The sequence below is a fragment of the Eutrema salsugineum genome, unplaced genomic scaffold (genome assembly GCF_000478725.1).
Source record: "Eutrema salsugineum unplaced genomic scaffold, Eutsalg1_0 scaffold_2, whole genome shotgun sequence".
Lineage (NCBI taxonomy): Eukaryota > Viridiplantae > Streptophyta > Magnoliopsida > Brassicales > Brassicaceae > Eutrema > Eutrema salsugineum.
The window spans coordinates 10,744,697-10,766,428 of NW_006256829.1; the positions used below are offsets into that span (position 1 = coordinate 10,744,697).

Here is a 21,732-nt window from a genome sequence, read left to right on the forward strand (position 1 = left end):
GTCTAAATCTCAAATAGATCCTAAGACCAAAGAGTTCCAAAGCCACTTCAAACTAAAGAAAATCTCAGAAACGACATGGCTATCATAGAAGACAATCTGTCTATGTTGGAGGAAGCATACGATGGAACCGTTTTGCACCTAACCACGCAGCTAGGGTTCGAGGTACATGCAAAGAAGATGATCGAGCTCCGTACTGCCTTAATCAGTTCCGCTAACTCCAAAGGTGACACTCCACTTCATCTTGCTGCTAGCTTGGGACACACCAGCAGGGCCGGCCCAGTTGTATCTGACGCCTAAAGCAAAAATAAATATTTACATAACAAATACATGAGGGAGAATCGAACTTGGGTCATTTGACAACAGAATGATGGACTAACCACTAAACTATAAAAGGAACTTAACTAAAATTTGCTACTCTTAATATTTATACTAAATTTGGTGCCTAAAGCCTATGCTTTAGCAGCTTTAGTTCAGGGCCGGCCCTGCACACCAGCATCTTACTTTGGATGTTAGAGTCCATAGCATTGCATACCGCAAGCGAGACAAAAGCCCTAGAAGTTCCAAAACTTGCAGAAATGATGAATAATGATGGCTTGACACCCCTGCATTGTGCGGCAATGAATGGTTCAGTTGAAATCCTTAGGGTATTTCTCGATAAGTTTCCCTCTTTATTCTACTCAGTCACATTAGCAAAGAAAGAGACTGTGTTTCACGTAGCTGCCAGACACAAGAAGCAATAAGCCTTCATCTTCATGGCAAAGAGTGACAAGTTAGGCCAACTTCTTTACCAGCTCGATGTAGAGGGCAACACTGTGCTTCACGCTGCCGCCTCTGTAGGCTCCATTGCCGTAAGTTTTCTATTTCTCCTTCTCCTTCTCCTTCTTCTTTTATTTATTTCGTTTTCTATACGTTGTGCTTAGACCCAACGATGACTATTTTTCTTTTAACGTCCCAACGATGACTACATAGAAAATATATTTAAAATAAATTTTTCTTTCATTTATCAACCTCTTCTAAAGTTCCAAATTGCTTTAAAATTTCCACCTAACAACCTTTCCTCTTCTTTAACATTACTTGGAAATACTATATATATAACTGCCGTGATGCAAAAACAAATTATGTAGAATCGTTTTTAATATAATTTTTGACTAAAGGTTTGTACGTAGAATCGTTATTTGATAGTTAAAAAAATATCAAATGAGTGTAAATGCATTTAAAATAACACACTCATGAAAAGTGATATGATTTGAAAAATTCAAATATGCGGGTTTTGTTGTTGGTTTCCTGCTTTGGTTAACATTTTCCATTTGGACATATTACAGCTGGTAAAATATATAATAAAGGAAACAGAAGTAAAAGTCACCACCAAGAACAAGAAGGGTTTTGTAGCGGTTGACCTTCTCAACAAAGATGATGGAGATTTCCTTCAGCTATTTACCGCTCTGATGATGTGTGATCTGGAAATAGTAATTGAACGCCCACCGAGTCCTAGAGAAATGGGAAATTTTGATAGCCAAGAAGTCGATGACTTGAAGCTCCAGAAGGAAATTGTAAGAGTTAAAAGTAGTCCAAACAAAAAATTTGAGATGCAATTGGAGGCTTTGCAAAGCGCTAGGAATACTCTCACCATTGTCGCGGTCTTGATTGCATCGGTTACTTTTACATGCGGTATAAACCCACCTGGTGGGGTCTATCAAGAAGAACATTCCATAGGGAAATCAACCGCGGCAAGAACCTTAGCTTTCATGATCTTCAAGATAAGCAATAGCATCGTTTTGTTTACATCAGTGAGTATGGTCGTTCTTCTGGTTTGCATTATACCATACAACGAAGATTCACTTTTGAAATTCTTGGTTATAGCTCATAGGATGATGTGGGTGGCTGTTGGAGCCATGGCAAGTGCTTATGTCTCCGCAACATCGGTAATTTTACCTAATTTTAGAGAAACCAAATGGTTACTCTATGCAGGGCCGGATCTGGGGATAACCTGATGAAACATCCGCCTATAGCTTCCAAAATTTTTCTTTGATTATTACGAATTTTTGGGCCTCCAAATCACAAAAAAAATATTTGTTCTTAAATTGTTTCTAGCCCCCAAATTTTCAGATCCCATCCTGACACTATGCCACTCTTGCTATCGCTAGCTTGACGCTAGGCGTTATGTTTGTTTATCTACATTTCAAGCTGGCTAAATATCAAATAAGGAAGGGTCATCTTCTTGACCACTTGACTATCCCGCCAGTGCGCAAGGATAGGTACGTAGACATGGCCGCTAATCTAAAAAAAGGCTACTATAGTTTAGCATGATACTAAATACTAGATAAGGATGGACTTATAATAAGATATTCTACAATTTAAGCGAATAATTAACTTTGAATCATTTTCTATTATATAATAAGATTTTATAAGTCACATGATCTATGAGTGATTGATGGTTTTTTTATGTGTGTCGATGCTTATCATCTCCAATGTTCAAATTGGGATATATGTTGTAGACAAAAAAAAAAAAGAACAATAACAAATGTTTTTGGATAATATGTTTGTTGACAACAAGTTTTTTTTTTAAATGTACAATATCATTTTTATCTATTATGGATACAAAAAAAAAACTCTTTTCAGATTCAATGCTTTTGTATCAACTTTTTTTACTTTTATTTGATAGATGTCCTCTCCAACTCAGGTTCGATCCTCTATATATCTTATGTGAATTGTATCTTTATTAAGGCCGTAGAACTAGGCCCAAAAGGTTTCCATAACTAGCAGAAACTGAAACGTGCAAATCATATATATTACAAAGGAAGCTAAAGTAAATAACAAAAAGACTTCTTGTTTGGGTAGGGGCCAGACAGAACAACTTAAGTTTAAAAAAAAAAGGGTAGCTATAGAAATTAGAGAGGAAATTAGTCCTCAAAAAGTAAATTCTGAAGTTGAAGCTACAATGTCTTTGTTCAAAGACTTTATTTAGAGGTAAAGCTATGCCTTGTAACCACCAAATAGCTCCTTTTCATCTACACTCTCAATATTTTTTTAAACCATCTCTGCGTTGCCTTCCCTTGACTTGTCTATCTCTCTCCAACTTCCCTCCTTCAATATAAAGCCTAATTCTTAAACCGAATTCCCCTAAACCGAACCGATCTATACCATACCAACAAGAATCTTGGTTACGGTTAATCAGATAAATTAACAACAACGTCTTGAATGTTATAGTTATATACCGGGAAAAAAACCAAAGCTTTTTCTTAACAGAAACCCATTACATCAAACCGTGGCCTTTGTAATTCTAACAAACAAAAACATTTCATTTTCTTCACATGAAACATCAGATACGATCTGCCATTAATAACCTAAACACAAAGCAAGGTTAGGTAAATGACATAGACCCTTTTGAATAACCAAACATACACAATACATAACAACGTAAGATCCCATTTTCCCTCTTCGGACATCCATCTCCATTCAGACAAAACCACATTCAGAAAAGAAAAGGCGAACAAAGACAGTAAACAGAACAGAGCAAAAAAACAGAGAAAGATGCAATTGCATATATCTCCGAGCTTGAGACATGTGACTGTGGTCACAGGGAAAGGATTGAGAGAGTTCATAAAAGTGAAGGTGGGTTCTAGAAGATTCTCGTATCAGATGATGTTTTACTCTTTGCTCTTTTTCACTTTTCTTCTCCGATTCGTCTTCGTTCTCTCCACCGTTGATACTATCGATGGCGATCCGTCTCCTTGCTCCTCTCTTGGTACGTTTCTTCTACTTCTCTCTTTCTTGCTTTCTTTTATCTAAATCCGGAAATTTAAGTTAATGTTTCAACTACTAATCGCAAGATATTTTTTTTGTTTTTCTTTTCGCTCTGAATTTAAAATTTTGATTTCCTCACATTTTCTTGAAAAATTTGTAAATAGATAACTGCGTTTTCATTGTTACTTTTGATCATTTTGTAGATACACTAATAAATAAATATACAATAGTTGAAGTTCATGTAAAAGAATAATCTAAACGAATGATATTCAATTACTTCTAGAGATTTACGCCCAAAAGTGAATAATCCAAGAACTGGTCGGTTTGTTTCAGGTTTATTTTGTAGTGTAATGGTCGAGCTTCATCAAATATTTAAAATCATTTCAAAGATTCAAAAGAGAGAAATTAGTTAATCTCATAATTAAAACATTATCTAGATATGAGACAAAGTTTTCTTTTTTTTATTTCTAATTAACAGCTTGCTTGGGAAAAAGACTAAAGCCAAAGCTTTTAGGAAGAAGGGTTGTTGAGTCTGGTGTAAGTTCTCTAACTTCAATTTCAGACCCTTGAACACATTTACATTTACTGTGGTTAAAAAAGGTTATTTTTCTTTGGTTATTTAGAATGTTCCAGAAGCTATGTACCAAGTTTTGGAACAGCCGTTAAATGAACAAGAGCTAAAAGGAAGATCAGACATACCTCAAACACTTCAAGATTTCATGTCAGAAGTCAAAAGAAGCAAATCAGACGCAAGAGAGTTTGCTCAAAAGCTAAAAGAAATGGTCACATTGATGGAACAAAGAACAAGAACGGCTAAGATCCAAGAGTATTTATACCGACACGTCGCATCAAGCAGCATTCCCAAACAACTTCACTGTTTAGCTCTTAAACTAGCCAACGAACATTCCATAAACGCAGCCGCACGTCTCCAGCTTCCAGACGCCGAGCTAGTCCCAACCTTAGTCGACAACAACTACTTTCACTATGTCTTGGCTTCAGACAATATTCTTGCAGCTTCGGTTGTGGCTAAGTCATTGGTTCAAAACTCTTTGAGACCTCACAAGATCGTTCTTCACATCATAACGGATAGGAAAACTTATTTCCCAATGCAAGCTTGGTTCTCATTGCATCCTCTGTCTCCAGCAATAATTGAAGTCAAGGCTTTGCATCATTTTGATTGGTTATCAAAAGGGAAAGTCCCGGTTTTGGAAGCTATGGAGAAGGATCAGAGAGTGAGGTCTCAATTCAGAGGTGGATCATCGGTTATTGTGGCTAATAACAACGAAAATCCGGTTGTTGTTGCTGCTAAGTTACAAGCTCTTAGCCCTAAGTATAACTCCTTGATGAATCACATCCGTATTCATCTACCAGAGGTAAGTTCCATAATTGAGAAAATACTTGAGCATTATATTACCCCTTTGAATGCCTCAACAGTCTTTGTTTCTTCGCAGTTGTTTCCGAGCCTAAACAAGGTTGTGTTTCTAGACGATGACATTGTGATCCAAACTGATCTTTCACCTCTTTGGGACATTGACATGGATGGGAAAGTGAATGGAGCAGTGGAGACATGTAGAGGAGAAGACAAGTTTGTCATGTCAAAGAAGTTCAAGAGTTACCTCAATTTCTCAAACCCGATAATTGCCAGAAACTTTGACCCAGAGGAATGTGCTTGGGCTTACGGGATGAATGTTTTCGACTTAGCGGCTTGGAGAAAGACTAACATAAGCTCCACTTACTATCATTGGCTTGACGAGGTAATTCAAAACCACTAACTAAAACATAACTCATTATCAAGTGGCATTCAACTTAAAACTCATGACCATTTTCATGCATTATGTTGCAGAACTTAAAATCAGACCTGAGTTTGTGGCAGCTGGGAACTTTGCCTCCCGGGTTGATAGCTTTCCACGGTCATGTCCAGACCATAGATCCGTTCTGGCATATGCTTGGTCTTGGATACCAAGAGACCACGAGCTTTGCTGATGCTGAAAGCGCAGCTGTTGTTCATTTCAACGGAAGAGCTAAGCCTTGGCTTGATATAGCATTTCCTCATTTACGTCCTCTCTGGGCTAAGTATCTTGATTCCTCTGACAGGTTCATCAAGAGCTGTCACATTAGAGCTTCATCATAATAATCACAAAACCAAAACTCAGTTCGTACATTGGCTAAAACCCAGAGAAGAGAGAGATTCACAGATCCAAACATGAAACATAGGAGCAAACTTTTCTTCAATGGAGTTTGTACTTCTCTGGTCAAGATACCCTCTTCCAGATCATGTTTTGCTGTCTCTTTAGTTTTCAGTCTCTCCTGTTTCTAATTTTTTGTACTTTCAAGACTCTTATGGCGAGGAACATTCTATGTATTAATGTAAGAACACATAATGTGTGAGAATATCTGCCAAACTCTACTTAAATTTACATGTGAATAGATAACATTGCGCAAAGCAATTGGAGTTTTACAATGTCATATCATTGTTCAACAGATAACAGTTACGAAGATAACACCATAAAACGAAAGCAACGATAAGACTAAGAAAGCCGAGAAAGAGGAGAGCAAAACAAATGGAGACTTTTCTTTCAGCGGAAGCGAGAAGCAAACCAATTGATGATTTTTTTTCCTGAGGTCTTTGTCTCCCAGTTAAGCAACTGGTGGACGAAGGACATGATCCTGAGAAGTATCGACTGAAGCAGGAGGCATGAACTGCCACATGGCAACTCCTGGGTAACTGATGATTGGCACCATCTTGTTTCCGGGAGCTTGGCCTTGTGCAGAAGCAAAAGCAGTTGGCATCATAGGTGGAGCTGGGAAAAAGCTTGGTTGAGGAGCATTCATGGTTTTCAGCTGTTGCTCCAGCTTCTCTTTCTCTGTCTTCAGCCTCTGTTTCTCATCTCGCAACTCGTTTTTCTCAGTCTGATCGAAATCACAAGGAAACTAGTAAGCATTTCGATGAATTTCAATGGATGACCACAAATCAAAGAAAATTTTTACCTTTAACTCTTTGATTTTGTCCTGGAGACTTGAATTGGAGTCCTTCAACTTCTGGGCTTCGCCCCGTAGCTGTGCCACCATGCGGACAGCATCAACCAAGATTGCAGCCTTGTCTGTTTTGGGAGGATTCCCAGGCTCCAAAATTGCACCCAATTCCGTAAACCTGTTATTCATTAAAAAAGGCTATAAATTTCAGTTCCTACGTGAGGGAAAAGAAGGAAATACGAAATAAAAAGATTACTTGTCATTCAATCTGTCACGTCGCAGCTTCTCTCTACATGCTTTTGAGCCAGTGGCAGAGGATGATTCACATCTACCCCTGAGACAAGTAATGACCAGTGTTACTTTTTTCCGAAACCTTGTCAAGCCAAAAGCATTTGAAGAGAGCCAATACAAATCCCCCAAAACAGTTCAGTCATGAACTGGTTTCTCAAAGTTTTAAATTCCAGAAGTTGCTATAGTTTCGTGTTTCAGTCAGTTTTTCGAATAAAAGCGCGACAGATGAAGTTTACCAGAAGAAGCTTACCTCTTTTTGGAGCCAGGTTCCTTGCTGGCTTCTGAATTTCCAGCTGAGACATCAACTCCCGCGCTGAATCAACAAGAAAAAACATCAAAGCAACTAAGTTATTACTACAATACAAACAATCGAAGAGAATTACCAGAAATCATTCTAACACTTATCTATATCCAACAAAAGCTCCGAAAACTTATAGTCAATCAGGCAAAAACTTACAGCTGCTCATTACCAAGGAACAAGATTTATTAAGAATATTTAGCATGGTTAGGTCAAACCAGCCACTCAGATAGAAGGCCCTATCCACAAAAACGAATCTAATTCCCACCTAATAAAGTGATATAGATCAATCGATTCCGGAATCTAGCAACATGTCAGAAGTACACTAAAACATGTCAGGCACACACACAGTTGACTTTGGATAAACAAACCAAAGACCTCTCCTGAAGACTTCACATCATTTTACGAAGTGCAACGAAATCTCACCAGCTAAAGAAACCAATTTTTAAGCTTAAAAAGTATATTTCGATGGTAAAGAAGTAACAATAGGGTCTCAGTTTCTTCTCTATAAGCTACTCAAACAATCCCACAAGCTTCAACTTAGCCAAGCAAATTACGAAGTCCACCACAATTTTACTCTTGAAATATTGTTTTTTTTTAAACCCTATGAGAAAAAAGTCCATTTTTTTAGCTGAATATGCTAATATGTGAGCAAGTAATTAGGCTTTTCCTTGATCAAAATGAAACGCCACACACTCGCATGCCAGTGTTAACCAGAAGAAATTCTTCAAGCAATCACACAAACATGCTACACTAATTTCTCCCAAATCAATCTGAAGCTCTTAAAAACAGATCAGAACCCTAATTTGAAGCACTTAGACACAAGAGGGAAGAGCTCAATTAAAAAAAAAACGAACCTGGAGTTTGAAGAAACGCCAATAGGTTGCTGCACGGGCCAAGAGAAACCTGGACCTTGGATTGTGAAACTTCCATAGTCGGCATCAATCAGGTCGCAAATCCAATTAGCGTTTTCGGGCGACACCATCTCCTGAAACTCCACCGGTGAAAAAAAAGGGGAAAAAAGAATACGGCGAGTATATAACACTCCCGGTGAATTGAATTTTCCCGGCGGCGATCAGAGAGATCCTTTTGTGGAAGAGGGAAATTTAGCCAAAGCGATTTCTGCCGTTAAATTATATATTTTTGTGTGTCGAAGGAAACATAGAAGAAGAAAAAAACTGTTGGAGGAGACGAATTGTTGTGGAATCTTGGAATCCAGAGATTAGAGTTGTTTTCACGCGCAGACTTCATACTTTTTGGGCTTACAAGGCCCATATATTATATCTAATGTTTTTTTAATTTATTTATTCATTCATTTGTGTGACATCATCATATTTTATCAATACAACTAGTAATTATATTTTCAAGAAAAAACAAAATCTCAACCGCTCAGCTCAAGCTTGCTTGTATTTTAATTTCGGTTTGAAATGCCAAAATAAATAAGCTACACAATTTATTCAAGTAAATAAATACCCAGTAGAATATTCAATATGAAAAACGTAAAAAGTAACATTAAAAGATAGCCATATAAGGAAAAAAATATGAAGAGCATTATATCTTTTACTGTTATAGTAAGGGATTACCAATCAAATTAACAATATCTATCATCACTTAGCTGGTTTTATTTATTTCTGATAATTAAAAAAAAACATAGTACTATGTGGTATGTGTTTTATATTGCCCGTTGCTTATAAGATTTAACAAACGAAATTGATAATTATTTCTGATCAGGTTGGTTGGATTGGATCGAAATTATTCGAGAACATGGTTGGATGGTCGTGATCTAGGAGATCAAACTCTCCTGCTTCCTCCCGTACATACATGAAAAGTTGCTTTAAATTTTGTGAAAATAAAGTCAAAAATATTCCTTACATGAAAAACTGGTCAGTCCGATATTAATATTTTAAGTTTATAGTGTTTTTCTAACAGTAAAAAATTAAACAAAGGTCAAACGGTAGAAATTTACGTTTATTATAACTGTATAATGAAAGGGCAAATACTTTAAGTCTACAACTGTACGTAATATCAATATGCACCATTTTGCATATATTTATAGAATTATAAGTTTTGCAAATATCTTGGTTGAAATGCCACAAGAATTAAGTACAGTTTTTCAAAGAAGTATATATGCAGTAAAAAAATACAATGAATCAGTTTTATGAAAAATCGATTTTTGGTTTCAACTATGAGACCAGTAACCACTAGATTACCTATCATCACCTTCTTCTTCTTTTTTGTCAACGATACTTATCATCACTCTTAAAAGAATGTAGTAGTATACTGGTGGTGTAATTCACACTCCCGGTTTAACTCGGTATTAATCGAGACCGGTCCGGAAAGACTTCGGTTTATAAAGATTGGGATCGAAGTTAAATCGGGTGGGCCGACATATGACTTTCTAGAATACCTATTAAAGTCCAATTTACGAAATTGGCCGACTTTCCCGAATTTCACGGAGGATTTCCGAAAATACCGGGGAGAAAAATGTTAAATCCCATATCGAGAAGGAAAAGAAAAGTTCTTCTCAAACCGCCTTAGAATTCATATAAATAGGGAATAATTTCATTCATTCGAGGCATCCGCAAATAAACAGCAGAGAGACCTTTGAAGAACTTTGAGATCGTCATCTTCCTTTGTTAACAAGGTCGTCGAAACTACGACGATCTTAACTAAGTTGTATTTTTCTAAACTATCTTCTAATAAAACGAGACTTTCGATTCGAATATTACTGTTTTACCCCTTAGTGTGATATTACATATCAACATATATATGTGTTTTTTATTTGACCATTTGGCTTTTATTCACATATTAAATGGATGATTTTTTTTATGTGATCAGATTAGTTGGATTGGATCGAAATTATTCGAGAACATGGTTGGATGGTCGTGATCTAGGAGGTCACATTCTTCTGCTTCCTCCCGTACATACATGAAAAAATCCTTAAAAATTTGTAGCAAGGAAAGTCAAGAATATTCCGTACGAAACTATATAATTTAGATCAGTTCGGCATTTTCTAACTGTTAACATTTCAAAAGAGGACCAGGTATGATCACAGAAGCTTAACACTCTATTATACATAACATAATAATATTTTAACGTATTGTTATGATGGAATCTTTTGATACATACATTTCTTTTCTTGATTTGAGATAGACATTAATCTTTCAACTAGCATTGTACGTAATAACTTATTGTTAGTGTCAAGTTTTAAAAATAATAATCTTAGATGCCCATCGACATCTCAGGTTCAAATCCAAAATTTTACAATATAGGAACGGTGGATTCTGAAAAGAATTAGAGGAATTTTTGGGGGACAATAAGTAAATTTTTTTATCCCCCACAATACATAAGACGACCCTTTTGCATATACATATGTCACGTAGAGATCAACTTATTTTCTTCCAAAAATGAAGGCCAAATTGATAAATAGACTTATCAGCTACTATTGATCAGGAATATCCATCGATACACCGTAGGTATATTCTCTAATTAGTTGGATTGGATCGAAATTATTCGAGAACATGGTTGGATGGTCGTGATCTAGGAGATCAAATTCTTCTGCTTCCTCCCGTACATACATGAAAATTCCTTAAGAATTTGTAACAAATAAAGTCAAAGAATATTCCGTATGAAACTAAATAATTTAGATCAGTTCGGATTAGTTGAAGTTAATTATATACTGATTTTCTAACTGTTAATATTTCAAAGGAGAACCAGGTATGATCAAAGAGGCTTAACACTCTATACATAACATAATTTATGACGTATTTGGTATGATGGTATCTTTTGATACATTTATTTTCTTGATTTCAGATAGACATTCATCTTTCAACTACCATTGTAATAACTTATTATTAGTGTCAACTTTTGTAATAACAATCTAAGATGCCCATCGACATCTCAGGTTCAAGTCCAAAATTTTACAATATAGGAACGGTGGATTCTGAAAGGAATCTTTTGGGGTCAATAAGTAAATATTTATCCCCCCCCCTAATACATAAGACGACCCTGTTGCATATACTGTAACTGTGTTATGTGTCACGTAGAAATCGACATATTTTCTTCCAAAATGAAGGCCAAACTGATAAATAGACTTCAGCTACTATTGATCAGGAATATCCATCAATACACCGTAGGTATATTCTCTAATTATATTTATATACTACTTATTAGCATATTTTCTGTTGAATTGTTTTATATGTACATTGTCCTTTTATATTATAGTATTTATATACATATTTTAATAAAACCTACACAGTTGATTATATATCCTTTTCTTCTTATTATAGCCTTTCACTACTATTATAAAAAGGAAAACAATAACACATACAAGACATTCGATATCTAGCATCGGCTAATAAAAAAAAAAGATAGGAACCCCATTTTTTTATAATGAAAATACAATAGTTAATGTCAATTTGTGAGTCATGTAAAGATTCATTATAAATAAACTTACGAAATTTATACTCAACACAAAGGGATATATAAAAATATGATCCGCCTTATCCAAATTGCTTTTAGATTCATTAATAATGTATGTAGAACTGGCGTCATATATCAAGTTGAGTATCTATAATAAACTTCAATATTCTGAATCAAATGTTAATAACTTATGAATGCAATGATATATAATTATATATATATATATATATATATAAATAGGTATTTGCACAAATATTTTAAAGTTTGACTTATTCTTTTCCCAAGTTCCGTGGAGTGGTGGAGGCATGAATTTTGCCATAGTTCCAGATGTTCTTTTAGTTTTGCTATCTCAATATTTAAAAGCAATTCAACAGGAGTTGACTCTATCATACAATAAGTTATGGGTTTTCTAAACAGATTTCCTTATATATTCAATATTCAATATATCCGGAGAAGAAATCGATTACGGCTAAATTAAACCTAATAAGAATATAAGGTTTAGTGAATTATCAATTCGCATGGATATCAGGATGTTGATGGACCAGGCCAGACTCTCTCCAAAATCAACATGGTGATTTGAAATAACTAAAACTTCTCTAGTCCAGTGATTTTTGGTAATAATGTTATTAGTCATCTCATATCACCATGTTGATTTCATTTTCTAGCTACCTATCCAATATTACAATTTCCAGAACAACCTAAATAAAAAATAAACATTATATAGAATCAAGTGAATTCTCAGTTATCAATGAAATTTTAATACATTGTTCCTACTTCCTACTATATTTAGTCCTCAGCTAAAGAAAATCTGTTCCTTTTACTAAAACATATATCTTCATCATCCTTATAAAAATTGGTAGAATTCTATTAATAAAATTCTGTTTTTGTTTATTTCTAACTTGAACCCTTTGGAGTAAATTATTGGAGCTGATATACTTCTTGTGAAGTTTAAACTGCACTGCATGTATATCTTAATACCAGTTGAAAATGTGTTAATCCATGTAAATTGTATTTTTTTTTTTTCAAATCATGTAAATTGTATAAAAACCATCAATAACTTGGTGATTTTCTATGAAATATTCCCTATAGAAGAATTACCAATAAACTTCTAGACCTGATTACTTGATCCAAAACTCAGAGAAATGAATATTTTGAATCTCAGAGAAAATTTAATATGAATCCAAACATCAACAAGCAAAATCCTACTGATCCAGAAGAAGAAAAAAAATTACAGAAACAACAGATTTTTTAAGATGCTAAACAAAACTATACAGATTACAACAAAAGGTCTTCCCGTTAGAATCATCCCATCCTTGAACCATATTTTAAGTACAAATATTCATACAATTAACTTAATAATGATGCTTTATAGCTTCAAGCTTCAAACCTCAAATTCATCTCTCTTTCTCTCATCCAAGGCTCAAACGATCCAATGGCTTGATGTTAGTCTGCCTACGCGGAGTTCCAATCTCACAAGCGTTCACTCTCGCTGCAAATCTAAGCGAGCAGAGAGACTCACCGGTAGAAGAAGATTCCGGTGCAATGTTCACAAACATTAGCGTCTTAGAGTCACCGCCTAAGCAAGGCTGGATGACAAATGAAACATAGTTTTATCATCATACACAATTTCAAGAAACAAAATATTTTGATGGTGTTGTGTTTTGTAAAGTAGTTAGTACCTGGAGAAGATAAGTGAGCTTTGAGTTTCGGTATGGTACATGATCTTCTTTCTTTGCTAAGGCGAAAATGACATCGCCAAGAGACGACAAGCTCTTGTTGATTGCCTAAAGAAAGAAGACAGTTTTTTAAGCTAAAAATATCAAGAAACACCATAATTTTGTTTTATGTTTGTAAAGAACTTACTTGAGTTTCTTTAAGTCTATCTCCGGTTGATCCACTCTTCGATAAACGCTCACTCCCTGCAAGATCAATCAGGTTCAAGATCCCTTGTACTTGTTGCTCAGTGCTCTGTAAGAAGATTAAACAGTTTGGTCTATTAGACAAAACAGAAATCAAGCAATAGAACAAAATAAGAAAACAAAACAGATTTGGTTACTAAAATACCTCGTTGACACCGGAAATCCTTAGTGTGAAAACAAAATGGCTTCTTGACGATTGCTCATTCATCTGAGTCTTCCCTACCGATCTAAAGAAGAAAGAAACCAACTTTAAAAACCGTGAATCTTGATAGCCAGTTTGTTAATAACTCCTTTAGTTTGTAGTTATTTGAAATGGGTTTTACTTTTAGCTATATACCTGTTACGAGCAGCATGATCTAAGAGGAATGAAACCTCTCGGGAGCTTTTAACATCCAAAATAGTAAGCTCAGCGACATGTGTGTTCCCACTAGCATCATGTTTAATAGCATGTTTCTGTGGAGAGACGCCATTGTCTGCTCTTACTGCTTCTTTATTCGTTGACAAGAGATCTCGGATCGTTTCATTGTATATTTCCAACATAGAGACCTTTACATATGAATCAAGACCAGGATAATCATATATCTTATTTTAAAACACTATGATGTATCTTACTTGGTGGAAGTTAAAGACAAGATTAATAAAACAGACCTGCAACTCGTATTTCCAACCCTGAGATCGAAGAGACTGTCTCGTTTCAAATATTTGTTCCAAACATCGCGGGATCAGTCCTTTTTCTTCGGGATTTCCTGGTCTACCCATCATTGTGTAAGTTTTACCTGAACCCGTTTGTCCATATGCAAAAATGCACACCTACAATATGGATTATAACACCTTTAATTAGTCCAACAAACAGTGAAATACACATAATCCTATTTGCCATTTGCAGATTTTAGTTACCTTGTAACCATCGAGAGCACTCTGAACAAGTTGAGAAATCTCTATGAAAACGTCTTCTTGTGATGCATTTGGCAGAAAAACCTTGTCAAATGTGAAAGAATGCTTTTGCGCTGTTCATAGCAAAAACACATCAAATGTAAAAAACTGTGTAATGTCCCGCAAGAACCACGTTTCTGCAGAAGTTTTTAGTTTCATACCGTTTTGCATCAAGTCAATACCGCGACCAAGTAGTTCTAAAGATGATGGGTAAGAAATGGTTTTTCCCTCATCACCATTATTCTCTCCCGGCAATAGAGGTCTAACTCTACAGAACACACGTATGTTGCCTTTCAATTCCTGCAACATGAGAGTAAACAAGGATCAGGCAAGCTATTAGACAAAGGGGAAGGAAACCAAGTGTGGCAGAGGTTAGGTAAGAGAATCATACAAGAATAGTATTGTGCAACTTCTTCCGTAGTTTTTCTCCTTCAACGAGTTTAAGCTCTGCTTCTTCTACGCGAGTTTTCAGGTCGATAATGGTTTGCTTCTGTTCTTCAAACTCATTCATTTTCTCAAAGGTAGTTAGATCAGACATCTAAACCATAAACAATCAAGAATGGTATCAAAAACTTAAGAACTTGTAAAATCTGATAATAGTCATTTGTTAAATGTGAAACTCGAGAATGTGATGAAACCTGCAGTCTCCTATCAGAAGATACTAGCCGATCTTGCAACTCTCGTATCTGAGTATCCTGGGACGAACATGTAGCCTGGACCAAAACATTTACATCATCCTGAGAACAAAAATTAATCTGCGGAGAATTGTTTTGCAAGAAGTTATAAATGGATAGGAAACCTCAAGCTCGATTATGGTGTCTTTGAAGTCATTATACTTGGTTGCCTCGGTTTGTAAGGTTTTTAACTCCGTTAAATGGTGATCACGGTCATCTTTAGCCTGCTGAAGCTCGACCTTGAGACTGGCGATTTCGTTTACCAATTCGGCTTTCTGCTTCATAATATCATCTTGAGAGGCCTAGCAATAAAACAAGACACCTAATCACATTTCTGACATAAACTACAAACACTTACTGACATTGATCAAATTAAACAGTCAATCACCTTAGAAGCAGCAAGCTGATCCTGCAAAGCTGAAAACTGACCCTTCAAGTTGCCAATATTTTCGACAATGGCAGTCCGTTCTTTCTCGCCGCGTTTTATAGTTTCGTGAGCTTCATCAAGATCACCTTGTAGCTTGCTGTTATACAGCTGCAGGCTTGAGTTATACTCTTGCAACAGTTTGTACATGTCATTCACCGATTGTATCTGAACAAACCCCAAAAAAATACAGTCAACATTAGTCAAAATTAGGTGACAGCAATTTAAAATTTTAGATCCTTTTGGAGTTTCCTCACCCTCTGATTAGCCGTTTGAAGTTCTCCTTGTGCTTTTCCTAACTCTTCTGTGAGACCAGCTTGTGCCTTTTCAACAGCAAGTCTTGCTTCTTTCTCTTGTCCAAGAGAATCATTTGCGGCCTAATGAGAACATATCAAGAGTTAAAACCAACAAATATGTACAATTACACGCAAGCTTTTTTAAGTAGGAACTAGCAGCTTCTTACCAACTTCTCCGTTTGTTCCTTGGCAAGTTGAATTTGAACAGATTCAAAATTCTTCCTCAGCTCCTCAATTATCATATTCAGCTCCTCTTCCTTGTTTTTCAAACTAACCTCTGTCATCCAAAATGCAATCATATAAAGTTTAAATCCAAAAACTCTTAACGCAATAATTTCAAAACTAAACTCTAATTTGGAAACACACCCATATCAGCACAATGCTTCTCATTCAATTCCAAAGCGTTCTTCAACTTCTCTTGCTCAAAAGCGTAATCCAACTCAAGTTCTTGAAACCATCTAATGCAAAGTCTAAGTCTTTTTATATAATCCATCATATTCTCGCATCTTTCCTGCAAAATCAACCACCAAGAAGAACATTCAAAAATTCAAGCTAACCAACTCAGACCTAAAAGAGATTCGGCCAAAAGGGTCAAAACACATAAACAAAAAAGTCTTTAATGCTTATCAAACAAACAAAACTATTTTGGTCCCACAAATCAAATCTTCTTCAAAACCAACAGATCCAACGAGAAAAGCCAGTAAGGAAACTGAAATTTAAGCCTAGAGATTCTACCACAAAAGATCAACACTTAAAACAACGTGTTGAATGCTATTGCCAAAAAAAAGGTCCCACAAATTGTCTTATAACAAATCAAATCTTGTTTCAAAAAACCAACGGATCCAACGAGAAAAGCCAGTAAAACTACTTAAAATTCAAAACTTCTTTACTCAAGATTTAACCACTAAACTCTCTATTAACAAGAACCCTAATTGATAAGCTTATTCATGACCACAACATAATCAAATTCAAACATCAGTCATAATAGCAAACATATAATCTACATTAGATTCATTTTTTACCCTCATCAAAAATTACAATACACAAGAAGAATATGAGATTCTGGTAAAAGAAAAATAAATGATAAATTTAATGAAACCTTGTAGTTGAACTTGCTCTTGTACTTGATTCGCTCATTAAGAAGAGCTTCAACGTCTTCTCTTGTGAACTCAACTGGACCATATTCAGATCCCGCCGTGCTCGCCGGAGCACTGTTCGAAGTCAGATCTTTTGACCCATTAGCCACCGGAAAAGCTGACCGGATTCTTCCATTGTTTGCCATCGCCCCCACCATAACAAGGAAAAAAATTATCTCTTCTTGTTACCTAATTACTTCAAATTTCTCTCTTCTCTGCCAATCAAAGCATAAACCTGCAAAAAAGGTTTGTTTTTTTATATCTTATTAGAGATCTTTAGAAAAAGAAAAATGATAAATTTGGGTAAAGGAGTAAAATGGGGAAAAAAAAGGAAGGAAACCCGTGAAGGTGAAGATTTAAATTAGAAACAAAAACATTGATTTGAACGAAAAACACACAACATATATCAGAACCTAAAGATTGAAACTTTAAGAGAGAAGATTAAAAAGAGTAAAGAAACCCACTGATCTTAAAAGAGAAGAATGAATGTGGATTTCAGAGAAAAAACATGCCCAGATTTGTGAAAACTATTGAGAATGAAGAACACGAGAAAAGATAAAAGGAGGACCTTTGGCATTTAAGAGGGCTTGTATCCTTTGTGTACTAAAAGATTTGGGTATAGAAATGGAGGCACGTTTCAGTTTTGATGTTCCTCTCGTCTCTTGCTGCTGGCTACTTCTTTCTATATTTGTTGTTTGAATGTTCAGAGAGAGAGAGAAAGAGATGAACGTGGGGCCGTTGATTGGATCTGAAGTCACCGAGGAAGTGCAATCACAGCCGTTGCTTTACTAAACAGCAAAATAAATTAGAGAATAAAAATGTGAGGAGTCTTTTAGGACCAGGGGCAGTGAGGGTAAGGTCAGTGGACTTAATTATGACTTTAATGATTTAATCCAACCCCTAAATAATTACAAGTTAATTCTGAATTCTAAAAAACAATACAAATCGAATGCAAGGAGAAGTGGAGAAAAAATGAACTGCCGAGGATTTCTTTTCTCAGCTAAAATTTAGTATACAAAATTGTTTAAATGTTTTGTATGAATAATTACAAGTTAATCCTGAATACTAAAATAAACAACATAAATCGAATGCAAGGAGAAAAAAATGAATTACCGAGGATTTGTTTTCTCAGCTAAAAATTAGTATACAAAATTGTTTAAATGTTTTGTATGAATAATTACAAGTTAATCCTGAATACTTACAAGTTAATTCTGAATACTAAAATAAACAACATAAATCAAATGCAAGGAGAAGGGGAGGGAAAAAAAAATGAATACCGAGGATTTCTTTTCTCAGCTAAAAATTAGTATACAAAATTGTTTAAATGTTTTGTATGAATAATTACAAGTTAATCCTGAATACTAAAAAAAACAACATAAATCGAATGCAAGGAGAAGTGGAGAAAAAAAAATGAATTACAAACATGTTTTTAGATGGAATCTTTTTGTTTGCTTCTAACCAACGACGTAAAATATCTTACCATAGACTTGTATTGGTAATCTCACAGATTTATAATTGGAAATTGAATAAACTAATACTGATTATTAAAAAAAAAGCTAACAATAACGTGTCGGTAAAATGCGATACGTCAGCATTTTTTATCAAGAGATTCCTTTCAGAAAAAAGTGGATATTTGATCTTACCGAAATTACCCTTAGAATCGCTCCAAATATTGCTCATAAAAGTCACGTTTCTGGCTTGAAAAGGTATGGGCTAAAATTGTCCGAACGAAAAATTGTCTTCTGTCGTGTAATTCTTAGATTCTGTCTCGTACCCTGACGAGATGTCAAATTTCATGTGAAAGTCTAATGGTCTGAGCAGCGAGCTCAATTTGGCAGTTGAAATGTCGTCGTTGATGTAAATGGACGTAATTAAAATATCATGCATTGAATTAAAAAAGACTTGTGAGATACATTTTTTCGGATAACTGATATTAATATAACTTTGGGGTTCAAAAAGGTAAGTATCACCTTAAATGGTCGCAATTCAAAACCAAAAAAATGTCACAAAAAATTTAGGTTAGTGAATGGTGACATATAGACAAGTATGCTGACAAAAAAGAAGAGGCATTTAGTGCATTCGAGACGCACTAATCATTTCTCAACTTTATACACTCTAATAATTATATTCCTAAATCGGATCATGGAATACACAAAAAAAAATAAAAATTATTAGTCTGTTTAATTTCATAGTGTTGCAAACTTTTTGATTCACCTTTTATTTTCTTAAACTATTATGTAAATAAATTTCTGACTATTGAGATAATGAGATGTGTTTTGAACTTGGTGCATATTTCCAGATTTAAAAATATATTAATCTGGATAAAGCACATACTACTTTATGCAAAGGTGATTAATGGGGTGATGCAAGGATCATGCCAAATCTGATATAGTCAAACTATATCATATGAATTAGATTTATACTTTAACAAAAAAATAATGAATTAGATTTATGTATTATTATAAAATGTATTAGACTATGGGTTTTGTAAAAATCGTGGCGTCGAATATCATGTTGAACAAGTCTAGAACTCCGACTTCGCAAACTGGTATAATATATGATATAAAATGCATTTCATAGTTATGATTTCTATGATTTGTGGTCTGCATGTAGCTTATAATTGAAATTTTATTGTTAGCAGTAGTGGTCTCCACTGGTTTTTTTCGATTGATTAAGAAAATACAGCTAAATTTTTATAAGACAAATTATTTGAACTCCGAAACCTATTTTTGATCGTTGCCTTCAAACAACTTTGTTTTCTAAAGCGGATGTGTTGATATTAGACGCGGACGTTAAAACTATTGAAAATTTAATATAGTTGTGACTGAAAGCTATGTAAACAGATTGTTTATAAGAATTAAAATATTTTTTTGTACCGAAGGAAATTAAAAATTAAATCCCACGTCGTAAACCTGTTTTTATTTAATCTCATGACCAACAAACCGTATATTTAATCTATGTTCTCCTTAGTAAGGAATATGGTTCATATAATTTTAGTACTTCAATTGCGTCAAATGGGTGCCAAGTATTTTTTTCTCCTTTTTTTCGTTGCAACTTTATCGAAACGTGAATTAGTTCATCGGAGTCTTCAGCGTTAAGCCATGATGGTTTACTCCCACTTATCTAACTGGATCAAATTAATTTGGAATTCTATACAATATTTTCGGATTAATATTATATTACAGAATCTAAAATCAACATGTTTTTAACCCCCCAAAAAACAACTAAGATTATAGCATCAGATTGTAATTAACGATCTACTATTTGCAACCGACTAATTTTACAATTTATAAACAGTGTGACCCATTATACAATAGCGTACAAATAATTTTTTAACCGTTCTCCATAAAAAATATATATATAACGTACAAGAAGTCTCAAAAATCTAAAATCCATCGTCTGAAATTTCTTACATAATTTCGTAAAAATTAAATTCGAAATACAGTATTATATAGTCTTAACATATTGTCAGAAAGATGATTTCTTTCGTATGAAATTGTTAAGGAAATGCACCAAACACTTCACATGAAGAAAAGGTTGTTGCCAAATCTATTTTCAATTTATGGTCAAGAGTTCGAAAGTTTCACCTAAAGTCATTTTCTCACATCAAACGTAGACCTACTTCCTCGGTTAAAAGAATAGTTTAATACTGTTCTGTTATATACTTAACTTGTTCCACTAACACTATGAAAACCATTAAAGAAGGACAATTTAGCAAACTAGTTTTTTTTGTTTATCATTTTCCATTCGAGCCATTTTAAAATCGAGGAAAGAGTTTTGAGATCTCCAAAAACTTAAATCTTGCATTGTATGGAATTTTCAATCTCATTCTTTTGAATATGAAGAAATTAAAATGTAAAGTAATTATCATCTAAACCTATTTTTAGAACACCAATGGATATATTATATATATGTCATCCTTTTTCTTTTTAATTTATGTAAAATCAAATAAGTGGTCCACTTTGGAGTTTTTTCTGTACCTCCACACAATAATAATTACTCTTACTTCACCTAATCGGTAAAACCGACCTCACGCATAAAATTACTGATGTTAGAGGAAAATGCTAACCAAGTGAATAGTATGGAAAGAATGTTCAGATCAGGGATGGATTAAGAATAGTTATTGATATGAGACAGTAATCTCTTTGGATTTTGTTTTATATGTTCAACCTAGAATGAAAAATGCCGATGAATATTTGAATGGAGTCACATCTTTGTGGAAACAAAGGATTCAGTACATGATGGGTATTACTTCTATTGGCGATGGCAAAGTAACGTCTAGCTACTACAAATAATATTTCAAGAAAATTTTCACTATTTAAAGTGAGAAGTTAGAATCCAATGATAATACATTAATGTTATCCAACTGAAGAAAAATGTAGGTTTTGACATATGTAGTCCATATTTGCGTCGGTTACACTGGTGATGATTTTTCTACCTATTGAATGGATCCTAACTTCTAAGCATAAACTAGGTGTTTGATTCTAAAGCCCATATATAAGGAAATATAATTCAAGCCTATTTACATTTCGCATGTATTGGGTTTTATTAGATTCAATATTTCAATGTCTCAAACGCTAGCAAAAAATTAACGACATATGTATAATATTCTTTGAACATTT

At 34.5% G+C, this 21,732-nt stretch overlaps 3 protein-coding genes and 1 pseudogene across 4 annotated transcripts; 2 read left to right on the forward strand and 2 right to left on the reverse strand.

Moving 5' to 3' along the window:
- Positions 1-75: 75 nt before the first annotated feature.
- On the forward strand, positions 76-2,307 carry LOC18017044 (annotated as a pseudogene).
- Positions 2,308-3,459: 1,152 nt separating this feature from the next.
- LOC18017045 (probable galacturonosyltransferase 12) lies at positions 3,460-6,018 on the forward strand. The gene is made up of 5 exons (XM_006401482.2): positions 3,460-3,745; positions 4,223-4,281; positions 4,368-5,117; positions 5,196-5,498; positions 5,588-6,018. The coding sequence occupies exons 1-5, from the start codon at positions 3,532-3,534 to the stop codon at positions 5,873-5,875; spliced, it is 1,614 nt and encodes a 537-aa protein (XP_006401545.1). The 5' UTR covers positions 3,460-3,531; the 3' UTR covers positions 5,876-6,018.
- Positions 6,019-6,149: 131 nt separating this feature from the next.
- LOC18017046 (transcription factor ILR3) lies at positions 6,150-8,527 on the reverse strand. Its single transcript, XM_006401483.2, has 5 exons — positions 8,164-8,527; positions 7,259-7,321; positions 6,974-7,051; positions 6,733-6,895; positions 6,150-6,654 (listed from the first exon to the last, which is right to left on the reverse strand). Exons 1-5 carry the CDS (start codon positions 8,289-8,291, stop codon positions 6,382-6,384), a joined length of 705 nt encoding a protein of 234 aa, XP_006401546.1. The 5' UTR covers positions 8,292-8,527; the 3' UTR covers positions 6,150-6,381.
- Positions 8,528-12,864: 4,337 nt separating this feature from the next.
- LOC18017047 (kinesin-like protein KIN-14N) lies at positions 12,865-17,871 on the reverse strand. 2 transcript variants are annotated; one of them, XM_006401484.2, is made up of 17 exons: positions 17,679-17,871; positions 17,074-17,345; positions 16,341-16,485; positions 16,142-16,251; positions 15,936-16,055; positions 15,643-15,846; positions 15,380-15,556; positions 15,219-15,293; positions 14,972-15,118; positions 14,742-14,880; positions 14,545-14,654; positions 14,296-14,457; positions 13,985-14,193; positions 13,793-13,874; positions 13,592-13,696; positions 13,408-13,512; positions 12,865-13,314 (listed from the first exon to the last, which is right to left on the reverse strand). In XM_006401484.2, the coding sequence occupies exons 2-17, from the start codon at positions 17,266-17,268 to the stop codon at positions 13,138-13,140; spliced, it is 2,262 nt and encodes a 753-aa protein (XP_006401547.1). In that variant the 5' UTR covers positions 17,269-17,345; positions 17,679-17,871; the 3' UTR covers positions 12,865-13,137. The 2 variants fall into 2 exon arrangements, with proteins under 2 accessions (XP_006401547.1, XP_024012362.1); XM_024156594.1 differs by lacking the exon at positions 17,679-17,871 and adding an exon at positions 17,575-17,657.
- Positions 17,872-21,732: the final 3,861 nt, after the last annotated feature.

What these genes read in the sequence shown, in the direction of transcription:
- LOC18017045 (XM_006401482.2), top strand. Translation starts at nt 3,532, where the DNA reads ATGCAATTGCATATATCTCCGAGCTTGAGACATGTGACTGTGGTCACA. An exon ending in GTCTCCTTGCTCCTCTCTTG is followed by an intron (nt 3,746 to 4,222) that starts GTACGTTTCTTC and finishes TCTAATTAACAG; the next exon opens with CTTGCTTGGGAAAAAGACTA. An exon ending in TCCGTATTCATCTACCAGAG is followed by an intron (nt 5,118 to 5,195) that starts GTAAGTTCCATA and finishes GTTTCTTCGCAG; the next exon opens with TTGTTTCCGAGCCTAAACAA.
- LOC18017046 (XM_006401483.2), bottom strand. Translation starts at nt 8,291, where the DNA reads ATGGTGTCGCCCGAAAACGCTAATTGGATTTGCGACCTGATTGATGCC. An exon ending in GAACCTGGCTCCAAAAAGAG is followed by an intron (nt 7,052 to 7,258) that starts GTAAGCTTCTTC and finishes TACTTGTCTCAG; the next exon opens with GGGTAGATGTGAATCATCCT. An exon ending in CGTGACAGATTGAATGACAA is followed by an intron (nt 6,896 to 6,973) that starts GTAATCTTTTTA and finishes AATGAATAACAG; the next exon opens with GTTTACGGAATTGGGTGCAA.
- LOC18017047 (XM_006401484.2), bottom strand. Translation starts at nt 17,268, where the DNA reads ATGGTGGGGGCGATGGCAAACAATGGAAGAATCCGGTCAGCTTTTCCG. An exon ending in AGGAACAAACGGAGAAGTTG is followed by an intron (nt 16,056 to 16,141) that starts GTAAGAAGCTGC and finishes TGTTCTCATTAG; the next exon opens with GCCGCAAATGATTCTCTTGG. An exon ending in ATCAGCTTGCTGCTTCTAAG is followed by an intron (nt 15,557 to 15,642) that starts GTGATTGACTGT and finishes TTTTATTGCTAG; the next exon opens with GCCTCTCAAGATGATATTAT.